The sequence below is a fragment of the Condylura cristata genome, unplaced genomic scaffold (assembly GCF_000260355.1).
Source record: "Condylura cristata isolate star-nosed mole 26May11 unplaced genomic scaffold, ConCri1.0 scaffold00023, whole genome shotgun sequence".
Classification (NCBI taxonomy): domain Eukaryota; kingdom Metazoa; phylum Chordata; class Mammalia; order Eulipotyphla; family Talpidae; genus Condylura; species Condylura cristata.
In genome coordinates this window covers 33,688,089-33,711,526 of record NW_004567124.1, presented here as the reverse complement: position 1 = coordinate 33,711,526, position 23,438 = coordinate 33,688,089, and the positions used below count along the sequence as shown (strand labels likewise).

Here is a 23,438-nt window from a genome sequence, read left to right as displayed (position 1 = left end):
CCAAGTGGGCTTCCTGGAGCCCCTCAAAGGTCTCGGTCCCCAGTGGTCGCAGGAACGCACATGGGGCCCACTCCCCCAGGCCTGGGAGACAGGAAGGCAGAAACCAGCCCCAACCTCAGATCCAACTAGATAAACAAGCCCCTTCCTACTGCAGGCCTCAGCCAGTAATTGGCCAAAGGAGGGCAGTGGGGGGATTCCAGGGCTGTCAGTGTCTCTCTGGAGTCTACTCCCCTATTCAAGTGCTGTTGGGCAGGGAGCGGGGTGAGGAGGCACAGGACAGTGAGGCCCTATCTCGGGTACAGCTAAGCGAAGGAGGTAACACCAAGAGCAGAGAGCTGGGCCCCAGGTCAGGTTCCAAAATCAGTGTCGATTTAGGGCCTGGGATTTGCATTTTCCCAAAATGAGATGGCTACTTCAGTAAATGTTAAGAAAGTTCACTGACATGAACACACAGCTAGCTTTATATTCCGTTTAATTGACATTCAGTTCCCACTGTCACTCCGTGTGTTATCTCGTTTAATCCTCCCGACAACTCCGTGAGTGTGGGCTAGCACAGTTGCGGGGAGAGGGCCACAGAGGCTGAGACCCGAGCCACTGCTCGCAGGCGGCAGAGCTGGGCTTTCTCTGTGCGTGCAGAGTCCTTGCCCCTAGCCACACCAGGATGTGGGGATTAAGGACACCGGTCACCCAGCGGATGCTCCCAGCCACACCTAGCAGCGCCTTGGGTGGGCCGTAACAACGTCTCCTGAGAGGCCCCTTCCCTTCACTCCCTAGCATCCTGGTCTCCCAGTGTGGTCAGTGGGGCCACAGGGTCTCAGGGCCTCGCCCTGACTCTGTGTGGCACCTGTACACTCCATCACAGAGACAAAGCTCCGAGGCCTGGTCAGGTCTGGGTCCACTGGGGCTGTTTCTAAAGGCATTCCTGGGCCTAGCGCGAACCACAGCTTCTCAGTCATTCTCAGTTATTCCAGGAGCCCAGGGACAGGACAGCAGCTGACTCCTCTCATTGGTAATACCACCTCAGGAAAAGTGGGGAGGAACTCCAGAAAGCAGGTGTCCTCTGGTCCTGGGCCTGTGGTCTAGTTTCATGCAGCCCACCCTCTGCCAGGAGGCCCCTTAGCAGGCCCAGCCAGACCCCTGCTCAGAAGGGCAGCCATCTTCATCATATATCTAGTGTCCACTTTCACTACCAACTCCACCTGAAAACATGCTGAGTGCAGAGGGACACGTGGGACAAACCTCCTGGGTCAATTCTGCTGGCAGCTCCCATGCTGGGAGAGGACTTCTTTCACCTTTTCCACAATGGTGTCCACCTCAGCCATGGCGCCCAGACCTAGGGAGCAAAGTTCTATGTAGCCTGCAGGCAGAGGCGGGGCCCAGGCCCACTACCACCCAGGGCCTGAGAAAGCTGAGCTTCAGAAAACAGTCTTACTGAGGTCACAGCAAGTGCGAGTGTGAACCCAGATCTGCCCCCAAAGTGGAACACTTGTACAGCCCCGGTGGGGACGACGTCTGTGGCCCTACCCACCTTGGTCCCCACACACCAGCTTCTTGACCACGCAGGGGATCTCCACGTAGCCGAAGGCCTTGAGCTGGCCCACCTGCTGTGTGGTGATAGGGTGCTCCCACATAGCCGTGTTCATGGCGGGGCAGAAGAGCAAGGGCTTGCTGAGATCCCAGGCGCGGATGACACAGGTCTGTGGAGGAGAGCCTACTGCTCCGCCTGCCCCTTCCAGCCCTTCCCAAACCTCAGCCCTCCCGCTGCAGGGAGCCAGCTCAGGTTTCCTGGTCCCTCTTCCCCTCCCCACTGGCTCCTGCTCCCCTTTGGAGCCTTCAGGCCTTCCGTGTGACAGGCGCTCATCAAAGCCTGCAGTGGCCCAGCCACCTCCCAGCAGACCCCCTCCCATGCACAAAGGCCTTCCTGTGCGTGTAAGGCTCTCCACAGCTGGCCGCAGACAGGCAACCTGCAGACCCAGCAGCCCAGGGGAGCAGGAGGCCGGCTTTGCAGCAACCTGCAAAGCTGAGGGCCCGACGGCTCCTCAGGTGGGGCGCAACTCCCCCAACACCAGCTCCACTTTGAGGTCAACTGAAGCCTGGCAATGAAAACAACACCAACCACATGTCAAAACCCTCTTACAGGTGCTATGCCCTGAACCCTCACTGCGAACCTGTAAAGGTGCTGTCCCATTTCATGGGTCAGGAAGCTGCACTCCCCAGAGGGGGGTGTTACCAAGGTTACACTGGGGTGTGAGGGTTCACACGGCCTCCACCACTTGGAGCAGCCTCACTACCTCCCAACTTCTGGGTCACTCCCCCCACACCACCACCCCCAACCCCCCCCCCCATCCCAAGTCACAGAGCAGAACAGGTGGGAGAGGGACCAGCCAACTCAAGGAGTCCTTGGAGCTGTGGCTGTGAAATCATGCAGACCTGGGCTCAAATCCTCGCTGTGCTCCCTCCTATATTTGGCTGTGAAAACCTGGACAGGACTCTGAACAGAGAAGCTGAGCATCCTCACTGCTAAAGCTTCCCACCACCCCACCACCCCCCACCCCGGTAACTGAGGGTGGAGGGTGAGGATGCTTATAAAGACAGAGCTTGGCACTGGCTCCAGAATCAGGCACAGGCCCCTAAAGAAGAGACTCTGCCTAGAAGTGAAATAAGATTTGGGGCCCACAGGACTGTGCTCCTGTGCTCAATGTTCCAGGCACCTCCTCCCAGCCATGGGCCCCTCAGAGAGACAGTGGCTGACTGGCCCTTCTCTGAAGTGGAAGAAGTGGGAAAAGAAAGGCGGAAGTCCAGAGAACAATGTCACGAACAGGCCAGGGCCGAGGCCTGTGCTGGGATGCCCCTGCCCTCTCCTGGGGACAGGAAGGAAGCAGCCCAGCGCATAGACTCAGGAGCTAGCTGTGTCGGCTAGACCCCGGGCTCTTGTCCCACCCCCTAACTCCGCAACCAGGCTATGAATGGACAGTTTCAGTCCCGCTTCCTCTTGGCCCTGTGCCACCTGCGGCTTCTGCAGAAGTCACGAGCATACCTAGAAGAACCCTTTGACTGCGTGTGGGGTGGGTGGAGGCTGGGCTGGGGTTTCTAAGTGCCCACAAAGCAGAGCACACCAACTAGAACAGAAACCCAAACCCCAGACAATCCATACCTCTCTAGTTTCTCCTACCTCATCTCAAAGCTCAGGGCTTCCTGGACAAACAGCTCCCCCGAGCCTGCAGCAGCAGCAGCAGCAGTAGCAAGGAGGACACCAATTCCTTCAGTCACTTCTGTTTAGTCAATGTTGTTTTCAACACCCCAGTTCCAGGGACCCTAGAATCCAGCTGGGCTGGGGCAAGACCTGGATCCCATCAGGAGACCAGATTCCAGGCAGACTAGTGACTCAAGGAAGGCATCTCCTCTTCCTGGTCAGCTTGTCTCTTTAGCGCAAAAAAGGAGCCAGGGCGTGTTGGCCAGAGGGCAGATAGAGGTGCAGCTCACTGGGGGGGAAGGGGCAGGCGCCCCCCAGGCCCTGGACACTGAGAAGGGAGAAGACAGCTGAAGTCAGGATCTGCTGCTTCTCAGAGAGAAGGAAAAAAACATCTTTTGAGAAAAGACAGAGCCATAGACCAAGGATGCGGAGTCTGAACTTTGTAAGAGCCGCAATTTCTTGAAATATTTGAGACATCAAGTTAAACCCTTTGCTGCAGATGGCCTGGGGACTCATACTGGAATCGATTCCACTGGTCAGTCAACCCAGAAAGAGAGAACCCAAAAGATTTCGGGGAGTGATAGTAGCTTGGGAGAAAAATAAAAGAGAGAAGCAGAGCTTTCTAGAGGAAGGAAGGAGCAGAAGACCCAGGCGAGGGTTTAACTTTTAGAGGCCTGTATACCTATTACGTCAGCGGCTGGAAACCAGGGAAAGCCAGGACACTTGGTGAGAGGGTGCAGGTCACATACGACCCTCGTAGCTGAAAGTGGCGAGGAGCCTCCCTCGGCACGGGCCCCTGGGAAGTCACTCTGACAATACTACGCCTAGGCCTGCCCTTCTCGGCACCGCCACCCACCCTGTAGGCCGCCCCTCTTGTGGCCACTCTTTGGGTGTTCACGTGGTGCTTAAGTCACTGGGCGACTCTTCAAGATGGGCCTTAAGCATGTTCCACAAACATGTGAAGAAACTAACCGCCTCTCTGACCCCAAAAATCCTGAACCCATTTCATCATTCACTTCTTCACCGTATTAAGCTCTGAAATACCTGGTTGCTTACAAAAGTAAAATTACTAAGTATATCAAGCGTCAGCATTTGCTGCTTGCCTACTACATGCTCAGCACCGCACCAGGTGGTGACTACACTGTCAAAGATGCAACAAGGCCACACACCAGAGCACACACCCGCTGTGCCTGCAAGGTGACCAGAAAGCTTCTCCCTTCAGACTTCGAGTCTTTGACCTGGCTGTCCCTCAGCATGGGCCTGGTTCACGGCAGGTAAAAGTTTCGTGAGTGAGGAAATGGGATGGGGATAAGGAGGGAGGGAAGGAGAGAGGGAGAAGAGGCCACCCCCAAATTCTCCCAGAATGAGCACAGAAGCAGACAAGGTAATGACAATAGCTCCCTGGAGGTCCCTTATCCTCAAGACAGCTCCCACTTCACACTGGACTTCTGATTCCCATCTCCGCCATCCGCCAGCTTGGGCTTCCTGCCCTGTCCCCCTTCTCTCTTCCCCTCTCAGCTTTCCAGAACATATAGGAAAGCTGCATCTCTGCTTGTGGAGAAAGCTACAGGGGAGACAAGTGTGAGAGGGGGCTATGAGGAAGTGCACACAAGCAGAGTGTCCATGTGGATATGCAGGGCCTGGTGAGAAGCTGAGGGGGCAGGCCCCGGGGCTAGGCAAGACGCCCACGGAAGAGCACATGAAGGCAGCCCAGAGAAGGAAGGGAGGGGAGCTGAGTCTCGAGGGGCAGGTGGGAGCACCCGCGGATAATCATCCATCAGGACCAGGTCTGGTGCCCACTTGCCAGAGCACGGTGAGCCAAGGAGAGCAGGCAGGGGCCCACCTTTCTGAGCAAAGCAGCCCCACCCTGGAAGGACTGATTCTGAGGGAGAGCTGACAGAAAGGAAGTCTGCAGCTGGGCGTGAGGCCCAGCACTGGAGGCGGCACAGGGAGTCACTCACAAGCAAGTTGTCACAGATGCCACTGGCCACCTTCCCCAGAGTGTTGGCATCAAGAGGAGCCACCAGCATGAGGTCTGCCCACCTCCGAAGGTCAATGTGAAGAACTGGGTCGGAGCGGCACCTCCACATCTGGCAGAAGGAAAACAGGGTCACTGGGCTGTCCACTCTCCCAACGGGCAGGGGAGGGGAAGGCCAACCCAGTGCAGGGACACTAAGCCAGGAGCCCAAGGGATACCCCTTCAGCATACCCTGCCCGAGGCTACCTCCAGGCCCTCTAGCAGCTGAGCTAGTGAGCATGGACCACAGAGCCAACAGCCTGAGAGAAGCCAGGCCTGAGGAAACAAACGCCCCTTGTCTCTCTGAGCGATTCCCTTTATGGTTTGGTTTTCAAGAGAACTGACATCTGGCAGGGAACTCCTGGCCTGTCTGCTTGAGGCGGATGCTTGGGTTGTCCAAGTCCGTGGAAGGCTCTGGGGCGGTGAGAAACGGAGGGGGTGGGGCAGGGAAGACAGGCCAGCCAGAAATGTTCTAGGCTGAGAATGTTTAAAACTGCCTGGCAGGGCACCCCAGTGAGGCCCACACTGGATGTCTGGTGAATGGGTCAGTGCCCGCCCCTGCAGAGAGCAGACCAGCCCGGCGGCCGTGGGAAGTGAGGCCATCTCCACAGCCCTGACACTGGGAGCCACGTGGACAGGGGTGGTGGGAACAGAGCGCCTCTGTGGTTTCATCAGCCCAGATAAGTACAAGGACACTCAACCTCAGGCACCCAGCCAAAGCTGAGCTGCGCCGGCAGTGGGAGGAGACTACGGCCTCCTGTAGGCCAGGAGCTACACAGATGTTTTCCTCATTGCCTCTGCCCAGAGGGCCCTGGCCACTGGCTGGAGCCTGGTCTGTCTGCGCTGGCCACCAGGACCCCAGGCTGCATGGAGAAGAGTCCTGTCCCGTTGGTAGCATCGCAGTAGAACTCGGCCCTGGGGCCCCCGCACTGACCTCCCATTCATCAGAGTCGCTGTACAGGGGGACAGGAACATCCTGGGGGCTGTAGAAATGTTTGGCTTTCTCAGTTGTGACCACGGCTACTTCCAGCTGTCACCAAGAAAAAAGTGAAGGCGGGGGAGGGGGGCAAACCATCAGAACAGCACAGGCCAGGAGCCAGAGCCCAGCACTTTCGCACAACAGAGCTATGGAGGGCCTTCTTCCTCGGCAGCAAGCCCCACGTGTGCAGTTACTTCCGCCATCACCCAAAGGGCAGGCCCCACCAGGTGCAGCCGTTTCACTTCCCTCTCTGAGGGGCTGCAGAGGAATGACTCACCAACCACCCAGGATATAAAGCTGCAGCGCTGCCACGCAGACAGAGGGAAAGAGAGGGGCAGAGCCGGGTGGGCGGCAAGAAGGGAGCGCAAGACAAGAGCGGTCACTGAGCTGTGAGCCCACACTGCAGGCCTGCGGCCCACAGGCCCAGGACCCAGGCAGCTGGCCCCACACACAGAGCTCCAGCAGGAGCAGGAGAGTCCTTACACGTACTTCTAGGAAACGGGCCTTGCGGGCCTGGCCGCAGGCAGATCAGGAAAACCAAACCCAGACATCCCACCCTCCTGCGGTGAGGATGAAATTTACCTCCACACCGCCCTTCACTAGAGTATTTAATAATGCGGCTAATGAGCTTAAAAGGATAAATGGCAGCGAGAAATAGCACGAGGGTGCTTGACAGGTTGCTGACACTTGTAAGATGAGAAGCTAGCAGAGTGAGGGGGCCCCCCCGAAAAGGTAGCGAGGAGGGAAATCACCTCCCTGGGGTCCTCTGTCCAGGAAAGAGCGACCAGGACAGAATCAGCGAGCATCCAGAGCAGAGGATGGCAGTGTCTGGGCTGAGTCTAGCCTGCAGACTGTAATTTGGTCTACATGGGGCTATAAACATTTTTGAGCCAATATACACAAATCTGGAGATTTCACACAGAAAATCCAATTTCCTGGCTTCTCTTGAAAAACGGAAAGCTCTGGCACTGCTGGGCCCGCACTCCTGGCTGACAGGGGCTTGGTGGCATTGAGTAATGGCTGCCTCTCTGGGTGGAGCTGGGAGTGCTGAGTCCACCCCGTGGCCCTCTCCCCTGCGCCCCCGCTCTCGGAGGCCCCTCTCCTGTCTGCTTCCAGGAGGATGGAGGCAACAGGGCTCTGCATGGCCTCAAGGGCGGAGGAGCGGTCACTGAGCTGTGGGCCACACTGCAGGCCTGCGGTCCACAGGCCCAGGACCCAGGGAGCTGGCCCCTCACTGTGTGTGCAGATGACCCCCAGAGAGCCCCAGCAGGGCTGGCACCCCAGTTCTGCGGGGTAGCTCTCAGACTGGGCCGTGTGCCCTCTCTGCCCCTCAGAAGCCACCACCCCCAAATTTGCACAAAGTATCAGGGATATTATGTCAAGCTGTCCTGTCTGGAACAAGATGGCAGAGCAGAGTGCCACCCCTCTGCAGAAGCCAGCCTGGGATAGGCAGTGGCACAGCCAGGGAGGTGGCACTGCACGAAGGCCGGGCAAGGGGCACGGGGAGTTAAGCTGACCTAAGAATACCAGGCTTCCCAACCAGCAGAAAGAAACTCAACCTACACAGTAAGGGACAGGAAAGAAAAAGAAATCACACAGTAAGTAGGATGCATTAAATAAGATGGTAGGAATGAGAGCTAATGTAGTAGTAGCTGTACTATATACATATGTATATATTTTTTAAAAGATGTATTTATTCATGCATACAGAACTGGGGTACAGGCCAGAGGTGCAGGGGCGGTGAGAAGATTCACCAGAGATCAAGCAGGGAGCAGAACAGGCAGATCGACGACTGCTGAGGGGAGCAGCGGGCAGTCGGGAGAGGTCTGCCACACCATCTGGGTCACCTCTGGGGCCGGTGATTGAACTTGCACTGAGGTGGCTAAGGCTTGCTTGCAGTGCTGCGTCCTAATCCCTTGCGCCACCAAGGAGGGCCTCACACTGGATGTTTTTAATGCATTATTCACATCAAAATGTGTTAAACACACACACAAGACAAAAGGATATACACAGTTACACAAAAGTGTTATAGGGCATCCCTGGTGGCACAAGGGGTTAAGTCTCAGCACAGTGAAGCTACACCAGCCACTGCAGCATTAAGTTCAATCCCCACATGGCATAGCTGACCTCTCCTGTCTCATCCGCATCCCTTCAGCAGTGTATTTCAGTACATCTGACTGGTCTGGGTCTGCTCCCCACTCTGACTCTGGTGAATCCTCTCATCCCTGTACCTCAGTTCTTGTGTGCATAAATAAATTTTTCAAAAATGAGCCTCTTTAAAAAAAAAAAAGCATTATAGCACGCATCTCTGTGAAGAGGGAGGGACATTGCAGCACAGTGACTAGGGGCCATCTTACCCCCTCCCACTTACAGTCACTTTGGACAACAATTCCCAGCATACCGTGCTGAATGGGGAGGCAGCTGGGAAGGAACAAGATGTATAAATAAATGGAGGTAGAATGAAGGCAGGAGACACATATGGGTGAGAGACACGTGGGTGAGAGACACATGGAGAGGCTGCTCTGGGGGCATTTCGGGACAGACCAGGGCAGCTGTTACCTCCACCATGTGGTGTATTACTCGGTACATTATGAATTTCAGGTCTCTCCTTCTATCCCAGCGCTCTGGGAACTGCCTAACCTCTTCGTTGTGGTTCCTCACTAGAAGGTACTTTAGACTGGGAATAGTTCTGGAATTCCTCAGTTGTGGAATCTACCTACTGAGCACAGATATCCAAATGTCCTTCCTACATCTGGCCCTAAGAACTTTGGACCTAACAGACAAGAACCTGACAGGATCTTTTCTGGAAATATCCAGTGATCCTGAGAGTCAAGGATGGGGAGGGATGGATAGAGGAAAGGAAATCTTTAGATATTAAATTTGGAGGTTACCCCAACAAAACACCTCCTCCCTAGCTGGGAACCCAGCAGTGAAGTCCATGGTGACAGGTCCCACCCAGTTTCCACTCAGTTTCTGGTGCCCAAATAAGAAGAGTCAAGGATTATCAGATACTCGAGGAAAGGCTTCTGGCAAGAAGAAAAGATTAAACACATAAACAAACAAAAAATAGACTCTTAGGCAATGCAGGGAGAAGTTAAAAATACAGTCTATAACATCCTAAGAAAGATGAGAGATTGCACCCAACAAATAAGAACAAAATGCTGTTTTTTTAGAAACATTCAGGGAGCCAAAACGAACTCCCAGAAATTAAAATGACAGTGAAATGAAAAGATTCAATATAAGGTTAGCAGCAATCTTCCAGAAAGTAAACAGAAATAGAGAGCAAATAACAGGAAAAAAAGGTGAGAAAATAAGATCAACTCAGGAGACCCAAAATCTGAGTAATAACAAGTTTCAGAAAGAGGGAACAGAAAAAGAGAGGGCAGAAATTATTAAAGAAATGAAACTTCCCCGAACTGAAGGCTGAAGCAGGAGCCACCGCTTTGCCTATAGGGGCTGAGGTGTCTCTCCTGTTAGGGTGTCGTTTCTCCCATCCCTGCCACCCATGAGCCTCTCGGCGGAGCCTGAGCCCATGCTGGCTCCCAGGGAAGCCACATCCTCCTGCTGATGTATGTGGGGTTTGCACCCAGCACAAACTCAAGAAGGTTCTTTTCACTCCTGTCACTACTAAGCCACAAACTCCACGCTGCACCCCAGCAGTTACTTTCTGGCCCTAAGTGCAATCTCTCACATTCCCCCGTAAAAGCCCCCTTTTTAGAACAGGTCCGTCATTCGCTCAGTGTACCGAGAGCTCCTGAGACCTCAATCCTGTCCCTTTCGGCCTGTTCTCAGCCAGCACCATCCAAGCAGCCTGTCAATGTGACTCCAAATCATGAACAGAACACCAGGAGCAGAGCCCTTGAGGGGGTGGGGAAAGACTCACGGCTGACTATAAACAGGCTGACATCACCAGGGTATCGGGATGTCCTAAGATTCTATCAGGGGCCTTGCCTAGATCCGAAAGTGGTTTATCTGATGTCCAACTGAAATGCGCTTGCTCCCCGTGAGCACAGTCAAGCCCGCCGACAACCATTTTCTAAGTGCATGTCTTAAATGCTCAGTCATCTGCAGTGATTTCTGGAGTCCACCATTTTTGCCTTTCTGATAAATGGACATTAATTGTCTCCAGTCCGTAGCCCCTCAGCTGTTTCCTGTGCAGCCTGTGGGTCACCAACCCCAGCCACAGCACCCCGAGACAGAACTTGCCAGATCTAGAGATGAATCACTCAACTTGAGTTCAAGTCCTGTCCTCCTAACATAGTTTTCCTACCTTTTCAAGCTCCTTTTCCATAAGCTGGAAACAAAAGAAGACCCAAGAGCTCCTCTCATGTCTTCCTGCCCCTCCTAATGTTCCACCATTGACACCAGGACCAGGCACTGCTCCGCTTGTCTTTCCAAAGACACCCTTTGGCCTCTTGGTCAGGCAAAGCTTCACCAGTAGCATCAGCTCATTGTGGTGGCCTCTGGACTATCCTTGCTTACACGCCCTCCTCTCCATTTAACTGCTTTTCTACCTCCTTCAACAGAAGGCTCCCCAGGTAGCCACTCCAATTTCCAGTCACTGCTTTCTTTTCCTCACACGAACTACCTTCTTTTATTTCCAAGAGCTTCTCAACCACTCTGAACCATCTGCCACTAAGAATGCCCCAGTTCACCCTCTATTTTGAACACTGGAGAGTTGCTTCCTGAAGCCCCAGCTCCCCTACTTTTGTCAACACCCCAAACCAGCTGCTGGTTTTCAGAGTGAGGCCTGTGCCCAGGACCAGCCTTCGGCGATGTTCCAGTCTGACAGAGCCCCACTCAGGGCGCCCAGCTTCCAGGCCTACCCTTACTTTCCCTCTACAACCCCTCACGTCTGAGCCTTCCCACTGGCCTGGGGAGTCCCCACCAAGGTCAAGTTAGGCCTCCACCCTGGGCCCTAGCAACCCCCATGGAGAGCTTCCTCTGAGCTTCTCCCCAGGCAGTTCTATCATTTTTATTCATTCTCTCAAAACGTCCTGGAGCAGGACTGGGCCGCTGGTTTAGACAGACAGACAGACGGATGGATGGAGTCTCCCTATCTATCTAAGTATCTAGCTAGCTAGCTCGTGTAATATATTACCTTCTGAGACAGTAAGTGACTCAGGCTATTCGCTCACTCACCCAGACCTTTTGCCTTCCACCCTGGTGGGACAGAAACTCTCCTTGGGTTTCCCTTACAACCCTGACAAAGTCCTGACAAATTCCATGGCCTGAATTTCCACATCCAACCCCAATCCTGTCATCTACCCACTAGAACCATGAGCCAGTAGTATCCCCTCCCCCAAGTTATAACTACCAGGATATCTCCCACACTGTCCAGTGTCTCCAGGGAGGCAAAACGCCCCACTGAGAGCCACTCTATAGAACTGTCTCACAGCTCTCTGCAGTGGGGAAGCATCTTATCCTCTCTGTGCACAGTGGCAGCCTCTAGCCACATGTGGTCCCTGAGTACTGAGATGAGCCTGGTGGATAGAGGAACTAAATGTTTGCTTTTGTTTACTTTTAATTAATTTAAAGTTGAATGTGGCTAGTGGCCACCAGATGAGATAGAGCAGGTCTGGTCTACACAAGTAATGGAGAAGAGCCACAGCTGCACTCCCTGCCCCACCCCCCAGCCCCTGCCGAGTGGCTGGACACCAGCAGGTGCTTCTAGCAGGATCTGCCTGATGTCTCCACAAGACAGGGATAAGGACTCTGAAGAGGAAGGACAAAGGCCTCCCTAGTGGCCTACAGGTTAGGTCTCAGTGCTATCACAACAGCCTGAGTTCGATCTCTGGTCATGGAGGTGACCCACATGGTCATGGAGGTGACCCACATGGTGACCCACAAGACAGCAGTGAGCAAGACCCTCCTGTCTTGCTCACTGCTCCCCTCAGCAGTAAATCCACTTGTTCTGCCTGCTTGGTGCATCTCACCCACTTGCAGCCCAGTTATTCTACACAAGAATATATAAAATAAAGAAGAATACATTGTGATCTGATCGCAGGGAGGCAAGAAACAAGAGCTCTGGCGGCTCAGGATGCCTGCTGGCTGGCACACGCACAGGACCCTCACCTTGGACTGCCACCATGTCGCTGGCAGAGCTCAATGCCAAGAATCTGACGCAAACCTGAGCAGGGAGGCAGCAGGTATATTTTGGGAACCCAGAACAGTTATCCCACAGGCATGGCAAGCTGTGGAGGAGGTGGCCTCAATGAGAAACCCTAAAAGAGAGTCCTGTTGGCTAAGAGGGTGTCCCAATGGCTCCCACTACTCTCGGCTTGACAGACATCCACTGGGCCCTACTGCAGCCAGGGCCAGCGTGGATAAGGTACGAGCTCTGCCCACATTCAGAGCGTGTCCCACAGATGGGCAGACCAGGGGAGAGGCCGCGCTTTCCTGGGGAGTCTCACCCTCGTGGTGAACTGGAGCAGAGGATACCCTGCTCCAGATTCGTGACCCTCCATTCACTCGCCTACAGGTGCCCGGGTTCTGCCAACTCACTGCTGGGGGGTGCCCTGAAAATCCTTTCCTCTCTGGCCCGGGTTTCCCTTTCTGAGCCATGAGCCATTGGACAGACAGCCTTCAGGACCCCACCTGCTCACTGTGTCCCAGCCCTCTCGTGACACTTACTCTTTCCCCCAGACTCTGCAGAAAAAAGCAGCTCTCATCAGCCTCCACACACAGGCTTCCTGGGGGTGCTGCCGGTTGCGTCAGCCCTCCTGGTGTCGGGCAAACCGAGCCTCTGATCCCTCTATGCTCTTGCCCAACTGGAAAAGAGTCTCAAGAGGAGAACTAGGAGGCACCCTGCGGCTCTCTTATGGGACACTGTGTGGGGTTTCACAGGAGGACCCTGGGGCACAGAAACCCTGGGACAAGGGCTGGTTGTCTCTGACCAGCAGCCTGTAGAGTTCATTCCCCAAAGGATCAGGCCAGGGAAGAAGGAGCAGGCCAGGCAGCGGAGGCAAACATCAATGCCTCAGTGCACTCGCGCCAAACAGACCCACAGAGGAGACTGGGGGCCCTGCCCAGAAAGGAAGGGAAACCTCAAGTGAGGCTTGTTTCTCCTGCTCATCTTTCCTTCATGAGCATTTTTTAAAAAGCATAAAGTGACAAAGAATGTTCCATAATATCTCCACTGACAGTCCCTCTGACTTTAAAAATAAAATAAGTATACGCAGATGGTAGGAAATTAAAATTGAACAGCACAATACAAAATGCAAGTCTCCCTCCTGCCCCAAAGGGGGAAATCTGTAGACGTGATGTGGACATCAGAATCACGCTCAAGTGTCTGGCCATACTGCCCTGAACACACCCGATCTCGTCTGATCTCAGAAGCCAAGCAGAGCCCGGCTGGTGATATCCAGAGAGGAGAAATCACACTAGGTGCCCACCTGGAGCAGGGCTCCATGATAACGCTCTGCAGTGGCAGCGGAGACCTGCATGCAGGTAATGGACCGGTGAAATCAGTATTTCATGTCATTTTTATGTCACAAAATATTCTTCTTTTGGTATTTTAGTGCAGCACTATGTAGGTATTCATAGCCACTCAGCGTGAGTTTCTTCCCAGCCAGGAAGCTGACCCACATGGCGCAGCAGATCCTGACCTGTCCACTGCTCCCTCAGCAGTGTGTTTCTGTCAGTCTGCCTGTTCTGCTCCCCACTCTGACTCTAGTGAGAGTGGGGAGCACTTCTGGCCTACACCCCATTCTTGAATGTATAAATAAAGAAATCTTTAATGCTTAGGCCAAACAAAAATAGTAAGACTGGATGTGACTGTGGGCCCTGGTTTGCCAATTCCTGCATCAGGCTCATTTTATTTCGATCTTCTGGGGGGCACGTCAGCACACAGAGGTGCGACTTCTCACCTCTGCCTCGTAACCCACTGAGGGGCTGGAGCAGAACCTACCACAACCCTCTCCTGCTGGGTGCTTTGTTTATATCCAGCTTTTGACTATATGTTATATTTTCTGTACATTGTAATTTGAGTATTGTATGTAGAAATTATGCACCCTTGAAACTCACAGCAGGGTACCCCACAGGTCTCCTTCCTATGGGTCAATCAGAGCTGTGACCATTTTTCGATCCTCCAAAAGAGAATTTACTGCAGACTGCATGTGACAGGAACCCTTGCCTTTCACAGCCTGAGGGCGTTCTAGAAACTTACCCTTCTCTAAGTCCAAGATCTCTGAGTAGGAGATGGTCTCCCCCTTTTGAAGCTGGAGGCCAAAGGCACCCTCTCCCCCACCCCCACCCCGCTTCCAGGTCTGGAAACAGCACAACTGCCTCTAGGTCAGCGGCTCACCCCGGATGCCCAGACACGGAGTTGGGTGCAGTCACAAGCCAGTTCTGCAGAGTCACCCCGCTCCCACCCTGCAAGTGGTTTGCTAGTCAAAACCGAGCCATGCCTAAGGGCGCTGGCTGGGGGAAACCTCAAGCGAGCGGACCCAAGGCTTAGCCGCTAAAGAGGACTGTGTGCTCCAAGGGACCAAAACTGTTAGGGGAGAGGGGGTTCCAGAAATGGCACAATGGGGAGGTCTGTACCATAGGGAGAATGGGAAAGGCCACTGCTTTGGCCAACACAAGGCAAGCAGGATCCCCCTGGAGAGCAGGACCTCACAAGCACCCTCCCTGGCAAACTCAGGCTGTATACCCACAGGAGCGGTCCCTCCACAGGCACAGGTAGACTGTGGCTCACAGAGCTCTATCACCTGTCACCCCACAGCATGTGGCAGACCCAAGGACAAGACCAGAGAAAAGGAGATGAGGGACAGAAAAGAACCACTGTCAAGTGCATCCCAATGCTGGGAGCTGCCTCAGTTGTTGGTCAAAGTGACTCCCTAGTGTCCCTGCCCCCAGCCTTTACAACAGCCCAAGGGGATAGGTGTAATCACCCTTATTTTTAAATGAGAAAGGCAGGCCTTAAGAGGCCAATTCTGGGTGTCCTCCTCCCAGGTCTGGCTGCCTGACTTTCTGCTGCAACCCAGGCAGATGGGGAGCCCAGTCCTGCTCCAGGAAGGCCTATTTGTCCAGCAGGCCCAGCTCAGAGGCCTGGGGTGCACCGGAGAGCCTCCCTGCTTCAGTCACCCTTTCCTCACACCCCTATAAATGCTGGCTGTGTGGGATGGCAGGAAGCTGCAGAGTTGCCATTTCCCTCCGCTCTGGGCTGCCCATCTGTTTCCTGGGATAGGACTCCCTGCCCCCAACCCACCCCCAGACCGGAAATTCACTTGCTCTGGGGCTCTGGGAAAAGGGAACTACTAGGCTCCCGCCCTCCCCAGGGGACAGTGGTGGAGTTGTCACTGCCACAACAACTTCCAGGCCTCTGGCCCTCACTCTCCAGGTGGCCCCCTCCGCCCAACGGTTCAGGCGCAAGGAGGGAAGGAGTCGGGAGGAAGCAGACCAGGGGTCACTGGCCCAGCAGCAGCACCAGCAGCAGCAGCAGCTCGGGCCTCTGGGCAGCCAGGAGGTTCTCCTACTGCGCTCCTTTCGGGCAGACCGGAATCTCCGACTTTTCCAATCTAGGGGAGTGATTTTCTGGGAAGAAGTTTGCAGAAAGTAAAAGGTGCACTTTCCCACCCCTGGCTGCGGTCCAACCGTCATCTGTGGGTGAGCACTGCCCCCTGCTGGCCGCGCCTGTACACCCCGTCGCGCCCCAGGCTTTCGGAGTCATGCCAGCAATCCCCAAGCGGCTGGTGCAGGCGACCAGGCAGCTTGGTGTTCAGCACCTGACAGAGTCTCTCCTTCAGCAAATCAAGTCGGGTATCCCTAAGGCATTTTCAACTAAGCCGCATCCTTGGGCCTATCGTCAACAGCAAGATTCCTGCGAAGTTGGTTTAGCCATAATCGCCCACCCTCAATCTCTTAGAGATCTCATCAGGTTCCTCATCTCCCCTGTCCCCAAGTCTGCTCATCCTGACCTGCCTTCTGTAGGCCTCCTGTGGGCTGGATTAGCCAGAATCCCCCCACAGTGTTTCATCTCGAGTCATTTCCTATCTACTGTCCCCCCACCCTGATCCTTGGCTAGAAATGCCCCCGTTTGCTTTTTTAATTCGGAGTTCAGCCCATTTCTATACTACAAACTATTTTCATCTATTACAATAGCTCTTCTCAATAAAATCTGTGTTTTCCCCATTTAACACCAGTTCTTGACTATCTTTAACACATCAAATGAGTTTAAAAAGAAGAGTAGCAAAACCACACGGCAGAGGCAGGCCTGGGAGGCTGTTTCAGTTGATGTTTGTGCAGAATATGGAAAGGTAGAGGCAGAAGTGGGAGCAGTGTGGCTGGCAAGGCCAGCATGGGAAAAGGCCAGCAAGGCAGCGCAGGGAGCCATGGGGAAAGCAGACCAGGGAAAGACTCACATGCCAGGCGGAGCAGTGCATTACCACCTGCTGCCCTGCACAAGGCTTTAAACCTTGAACATTCCCTCCCAAAGCACCTCTCCTCAGAACCCTAACACATAAACTGATCAAAGTTCAGGTGATCTGGTCCACCCCCACTACCCAGAACACATAGAGTCAAGTGTGGAACCGGAGCCGTGGGTTGCGGGGACCCTCTGAGACTCCAGGGCATTCAGACAGGTCAGCCCCAGAATCTACCTACTGTTGGGGGCAACCAGGTGCAGTGATAACACAACTACTGGTGGAACTCGATCAGGGCGATAAACTGGGCCTCGCTTCCACGGGTGATAATTAACTGGGCCTCACAGCAGGGGGCACAGCGATGAGTCACCCCTAGAATCTATATAAGAGACCCTTTTCCCCTATAGGGCTGGCAGAAGCTGCAGACCCCACCCTAGGGAGCTTTGTCTCAGCTGCTGCCCAGGAGCAATAAATTCTACTTGCTCAGCCTTTCTGCCTGTCTTTCTTCCTTGAGGCCGGTCACGGAAATCGGGACAAGACACCTACCAGGGAGAAGAGAGTGGGAGTGTGCAGATGGCGTGAAGGTGAGACGGAGCCACGGACAGAGGGGCATTAAAACTTACTGTATTTCTCCAGCCAGCCCTCCACCCATACCAGGCCCTCAACAATGCACGGGAAACCCAGCCTCCACTCTCCAGTGCGTTCCTGGCCCAGCCTCCCAGATACCCTCTTCACACCCTCTAATCCGGCTCCTGGCACAGTCACAGCAGGGTCCGCCTCCTGCACACTCCACGTTCAGCACACACAGAGGACCCCAGACACACCAACAACAGAACACACCGTGCACTGCACAAAAACATGTCGGCACAGATCAGCAGGCCTTGGGCAGAAGCTGCCCTGCGGTTTAGTAAGAATACTCACACCAGGAATGTCCAATAGCCGTGCCACCAGGACAGGCAACTTCAGAGCAGCAACACTCCCAGTGACACCCACGAGAACACGGAACTGCCCCTCCCTCAAGGGTGCAGCAGCTGGACATGAGACCCTGGGTTCCATGGGCGGACTGGTGGCATCTGGTCCCAGAGCCTGAGGGACTGGCTTTCATAAAGCTGTCAGGATTTAGGACCTAAAAGGAAAAGAAGGGACACCCCTTCACTCATACATTTGACCAAAATGTATTGCTTCCCTACCCAGCCTCCACTTGGTTGCCAACAGTTCTGCATTCCTAAAGCAAGTCAATTAAGAGAAGCTGGATCACCCAGGGAAGGGTGTGCATCAAGAGGTATGAGGGAACCCCCAGGGCCATTGACTGATGTATAACAAAGGACCCCAGAAGCTAATCAGTGGAATGCCTTACAGATAAGATAGAAATCCTGACAGGGGAGCCAGGGCTTGATCTATATACCAAGCTATCAGCAGCTGAGAAATACAGTTCCACCCTTCCCCTGCTTCTTCTACTTCCCAGTCTCCTTTTGTACTTCCCCATAAGGTTAATTCTGTCTCACTAGTTACAGATAAAAAGGCCAGGGTCTTGCTCTTGAGGAGCTCCCTGCATTAGGCAGCCTGTTTCATGACTCCCAGTGTGGTATTGCCCAATGCAACACGTCCCCACTGAGCCTCACCAGACCCTGAGAAAGGTCCTAAGAAAGCACCGCAGCCACAGACAGGGCAGTGACAATGCACAGTGCTGAGGGCTGTGAGCATGTTCTATGCCAGGGGCTGTGGAGACTATGAGGAAGTCACGGACCATGTCACTATCAATGACATTCTGGTTGAGTCCTGAATGGATGAGTTAAGTTTCCAGAGGAATAAAGAACTCTGCAGAAGGAGCAATCTTAGAAAGCTGAAGAGGCCGCAAGGTGGATGGCAGGTTTCAGAAACAGGGAGTAGCTGGGGACGAGGCTCAAGTGTGATACAGAGGCAGGGCAGAAGCAGTGAGCTGCAAAATCAAGTCAAGGGCAGTGTCAAGGGTGGTGGTGTTCCTGGTAGTGGAGATGTAGAAGGGACAGGGGAAGGAGCTGGCCCCCCATCAGGCTAACTGCGGAAAGGAAGTGAAAGGACACAGGTTCAAGGGATGGCCATGAGGTAGATGGACCCATGGACAAAGAACTCTGGGTGTGCCAGGGAGCGAGCTGAGAGGGTACTTGTCTGTCTCTGTCCCTGTGCTGGGCATCACCCTGCAAATGCAAGCCCAGCAGGAGAACAGCAGGAAAGTAATGTCATAAAGGAAGAAGGCAGAAAGGGCCCCTCAGATCAGCTGCTGGGTTTCTTCCTCAGGTCTCAGATGTTGCTAGAAATACCCTTATAATATAGCTGGTGAACAAACTAACACCTTGTCTGGCCAACTGGACTAACAAAAAGTACTCACTTTATTAGCAGCAATCACTGAGGACCAATTCCAGTAGTAGCCGGCAGGCAAAGGAATTATGGAAGAATCACTGCAGCCAGGGGAGCTGAGGATGAGTTAGGTGGACAGGTTACCACTGGAGACGGGATCTTCTCTGTGATACACCTTTTTGGGGATAACTGATTCAATCAGTGTAACAGTTTCCTTGCGTCTCCCTCCCCACTCCCTCCTCCTCCTCCACCCAGCTCTTTCAATTAATGTGTGACAGCGTCTAATCACAGCCAGCTAATTAGGCATCTGGCAACTTCTGAATATCTGAAACAGGCAGGGGCAGAGGGCAGAAGCCTGGCCTGTGAATAAGGAGCCTGGGGCCCTGTCCACAATGGTGCTTGGGACCTCGTTTGTGACCTGGGTCCAGCCATTCCCTCCCTGGACCTGTCTCTTCATCAGGAGAAAACTTCTGAGTCAGTGCATGCAATACAGTAGTAAGGGGCTCGCTGTAGGAGAGAAGCCTGGAAGATGTACTCAAAAGGGGGAGAATATGCAGAGAGAGGAAGCACCCAGGCAAATCCTGAGGGAGTACCGGGGAGTCACCCAAGAACTACCTTGTGTCTTTGAACCCAAAAGTGCCTTGATTCCCTAGGCCCACTCACTTACTGTTTGCCTTTGAGACTCCGGCATAACCCACTGAGCTAAGGATCACATTTAGGTCCATAATCCCACTCCTCACCGGATGGTCCAAGTCTTCCCAAAGCACAGGCCCTTGTCAACAGGAGCTAAACAAGGCCCGTTCCTTAGAGCAAGATTCCTCCAAAGGTCCATTTGCCAACAATGACAATCTCTGCTCGGTATCATGGACTCAGCCAGGGTCCTGCTTATCCAGAACATAATGATCTGCTCCAGGACCTGAGGAACCGTTAGCAACTGGCAAGTCTAGAGCCCTACCAGCCAACCTCTGCCGGCAACTAACCAGCCATGCTGACTGCCACTAACAGTGGGTGCTGGAGACAGACTTTTGATTCTCCAGAGAAAGCCACCGGCAGATCTCAAACCTTAACCGTGTCATACACCAGCCAGCTGGTCTTAGAACACACAGATTCCTGCTAAGCCAGGAGCTGAATTTCATCTCTGCAATCTCTGCAGCTCCTGGAGCTCCTCCAAATCAAGATGCTTCCTTCCTAAGGGACAGGTTACTGAAAGGAATAGAACTTCCCCCATCAGTTAAACCTGCAGCAGGAATCCTTATGGGTGACTTAATCGGCTTCCTCATAGCAGGTGGTACAGCCCTAGATCTGCTGAGCAAGATCTGCTAAGGACCACAGTCTACATACCTTTCTAGAAAAGGGAGGAGGGATATGTGTACTCAGGGAATAGAAATTGGACAATATAGCTAATATTGAAAGCAAAGTCAAATTAGTTCAATCTGACAATCCCGAAGAGGGAACAGCTAACGGTTCTTTACTTTGTTCTCCAAGAAAAGCAAATTCAGTCCCAAACCACTGAATTACTGTCCCCAGTTCCAGTGAGAAACACCTCTCTGTCTGGCCAAGCTGGCTAAAGACAGCATCTCGTTTCCCTGGGTTCTGCTAGACTCACAGGAACTCTTGAGCAGCAGAAAGAGTTAGCAGGCACCAAGGTGACAGGACTGAAAACTGATTACTAAGCCTCAAGCTGCCAGGGAGCTAGTCGTGCAAGTTCACCACAAGCAGAAAGTGGCAGCTTCCCTGTTCTTTAGAAAGAACGGGCCAGATAGTTAAGGGCTTCAGCTCCTGCAAAGTTTGTGATGTCTGTCTCCTACTCTGATGAATTTAATTAAGGCTGCGTTTAAAAAAAGGTTTTAGGAATACCTTCCACTCACAATACGGGTGGTGTGGGGCAGAACCAAGACCAAGAAAGGGCCAGATAGGGTATGAGGACAGCCCAACACAGGGGCCATGAGAGAGGGAGGCCCGAGACAAAGCAGCACCAAACACCAGTGGGAATGGGCAAAGACCCAAGATCCATTAAGAGCCCCTCACTGCTAGTACCAGGACTCAGCTCTGGCCTCATATCCCACCAGTCAATACGCTACTCTCTGTGCCTATAGCTGTAAACTTGTACCTCTCTAAAATGTCACTCTGCCTCAAAACCCAAAGACATTAAAAGGAGCCCTGGGGCCACAAGGGCACTTAAAACGTTTTCCCCAAGGAAAAAAATTTCCTCACACAAAACTGGCGATAAAGGATTGATCACAAAAATATAGAGAGAACTGACAAAACTCAACAAAAATAAACAACCACATCCAAAAAATGGGCAGAAGAGCTAAAAAGACACTTCTCCAAAGAGAAATGCAGATGCCAACAAGCACATGAAAAAATGTTCAACATCACTCATCATAAGGGAGATGCAAATTAAAACCCCAATGAGATACCACCTCACCCCAGTGAGAATGGCACATCTTCATACAACTAGCAACAGCAAATGTAGGCAAGGATGTGGAGAAAAAAGAAACTCTCCTGCACTGCTGGTGGAAATGCAAACTAGTACAACCACTATGGAAAACTGTTCAGAGGTTCCTCAAACTGCTTAAAATGGAGCTTCCCTATGACCCAGCAATCCCACTCTTAGGTATCTACCCAAAAGACACAAAAACACTGTTTCAAAAAGATACCTGCACCCCCATGTTTATTGCTGCTTTATTTACAATTGGAAAAACATGAAGCAGCCCAAATGCCCAAAAGTAGATGAGTGGATTAAAAAGATGTGGTACAGGCCCTCCCTGGTGGCACAGCAGGTTAAAGCACAGTGCTGAGAAGCTAAAGCCACTACCACATGAGTTCGATTCCCTCCTGCCCCAGAGGTGACCACATGGAGTGGCAGACCTCTCCTGATCTGCGCACTGCTCCCCTCAGCAGTGTACTTCCTCGATCTGCCTGTTCTGCTCCCCACTCTGTCTCTGGTGAATCCTCTCGCCACCCCTGAGCCTCTGGCCTGTACCCCAGCTCTGTATGCACAAATAAATAAATCTTTTTTTAAAAAATACATATATATATATATATATATATATATATATGGTATATATATATATGGTATATATACACAATGGAATATTACTCAGCAACCAAAAAAAAAAAACACATGTCTTTTGTAGTAACTTGGATGGAGCTGGAAAAGATGATGCTTAGTGAGATAAGCCGGAAGAAAAAGAAAAATACCGGATGGTTTCACTCATAGCAGGAGTATAATGGACCAGGTGAGAAAATAAGAATAATGAACAGCCATATACCAGAGACATTTTGTGGGGGTGGAGTGGGGAATGGGGTCAAGGAGGAGGGAGGGAAGTGCACGGGACTATGGTGATGGCACTTGGGTTAGTTGGTGATGAGAAATCCGCGGGGATTACAATTGAGATGAAAAAAAAATGTACAGTGATGTAAAAATAAACATACTATATTAAAAAATGGGGAGGGGGAAAAATAAAATATCTAGTAAAGTTGGATTGTTAAAAAAAAAGTTTTCCCCAAAGAAAAGCAAAGAACTCTGAGGCTTGACCTGGAAGCTTCTGGAGTCCCCTTTAGGCACCCTCCTGAAGGTCAGATGTTGGACATGTACCAAGTTACACTTTTTTAATTCATATTAACAACATGACCGACTCAGAGGACACTAGCAAGGTAGTTTCTGCCACCTCTCAGTCCCTGGGAGAGATGTGGAGGTAAATTCTGCTCCCAAGACAATCAATTCCCCAATTTGGGAATCTTTCCTACCCAATCATCTGGTAACAGCCTCACAGGAAAGTTGGCCTTGTTCTAGTTTTTAAATTCCATTCAGTACTTTTAGGTAGATCTAAGGGATAGTCCTAGCACCACAAAATTTTCCTTTTATCTTCTAAAATGTAACTCGCACTCTGGAAAATCCCGTTCCTTTTTGGAAGGGGGCTGAGTTTTTTGTTTGTTTGTTTGTTTGTTTGTTTGTTTTTAAGCTAAACAGTAAATGTGGGGGAACTATGAGGGTCAACTTTTAAAGTAGATTAAAGTACACTGGACAGATAATGAAATAGCAGCACCAAGCCCGGGTCCGGGTCAAACCGCACATACAAAACCCCCCCTGTCAGGTTTCAACAGGTAAGGACTCCGGTGCTCGCGACCCACCAACACCGAGAAGAGAAATAGGGTAAACACAATCGGCAGAGAGGGGAAACGCACAGGCGCGCGCACACACACCCAGCGCGAGCAAACGGCCCCCACACACCCCCAAATCCCAGTCCTGCACAACAGCAAGAACCCACACTCTGAGCCCCTTTTAATTCCTCACCCGCGCCAGGTACATCTCGGGGCAACCCGTAATATCGCGATATCTCGGCCAACCTTCAGCGAATTCTAGTTGGAACGTAACTTCGCGAGAGCACCGGAAAGCTTGTGGTCGCGCTGCTTTCTGGGAGTTGCAGTCCATTCTTCTGCTTCCCGATAGCCGTTGACCTCTGGGCAACCCTAGCACCCACCCTCCAGCCTCTGCGTTCTTGGCATTTCTGGGACTCTCGCCTGAAGCTGTCCAAATTGCCG

General features: G+C 52.6%; 1 protein-coding gene across 3 annotated transcripts; it reads right to left on the bottom strand.

Annotated features, from left to right (window-relative positions):
* Nucleotides 1-455: 455 nt before the first annotated feature.
* PPCDC (phosphopantothenoylcysteine decarboxylase) lies at nt 456-23,237 on the bottom strand. 3 transcript variants are annotated; one of them, XM_004687989.2, is made up of 7 exons: nt 23,191-23,237; nt 18,922-19,065; nt 17,475-17,679; nt 6,145-6,240; nt 5,155-5,283; nt 1,529-1,697; nt 456-1,333 (listed from the first exon to the last, which is right to left on the bottom strand). In XM_004687989.2, the coding sequence occupies exons 3-7, from the start codon at nt 17,607-17,609 to the stop codon at nt 1,248-1,250; spliced, it is 615 nt and encodes a 204-aa protein (XP_004688046.1). In that variant the 5' UTR covers nt 17,610-17,679; nt 18,922-19,065; nt 23,191-23,237; the 3' UTR covers nt 456-1,247. The 3 variants fall into 3 exon arrangements, with proteins under 3 accessions (XP_004688046.1, XP_012583953.1, XP_012583954.1); XM_012728499.1 differs by having other exon boundaries at nt 18,922-19,006; nt 23,191-23,211; XM_012728500.1 differs by lacking the exon at nt 6,145-6,240.
* Nucleotides 23,238-23,438: the final 201 nt, after the last annotated feature.

What these genes read in the sequence shown, in the direction of transcription:
- PPCDC (XM_004687989.2), bottom strand. Translation starts at nt 17,609, where the DNA reads ATGGAACCCAGGGTCTCATGTCCAGCTGCTGCACCCTTGAGGGAGGGG. An exon ending in GCGACTCTGATGAATGGGAG is followed by an intron (nt 5,284 to 6,144) that starts GTCAGTGCGGGG and finishes TCCTTCTGCCAG; the next exon opens with ATGTGGAGGTGCCGCTCCGA. An exon ending in GCATCTGTGACAACTTGCTT is followed by an intron (nt 1,698 to 5,154) that starts GTGAGTGACTCC and finishes TCTCCTCCACAG; the next exon opens with ACCTGTGTCATCCGCGCCTG.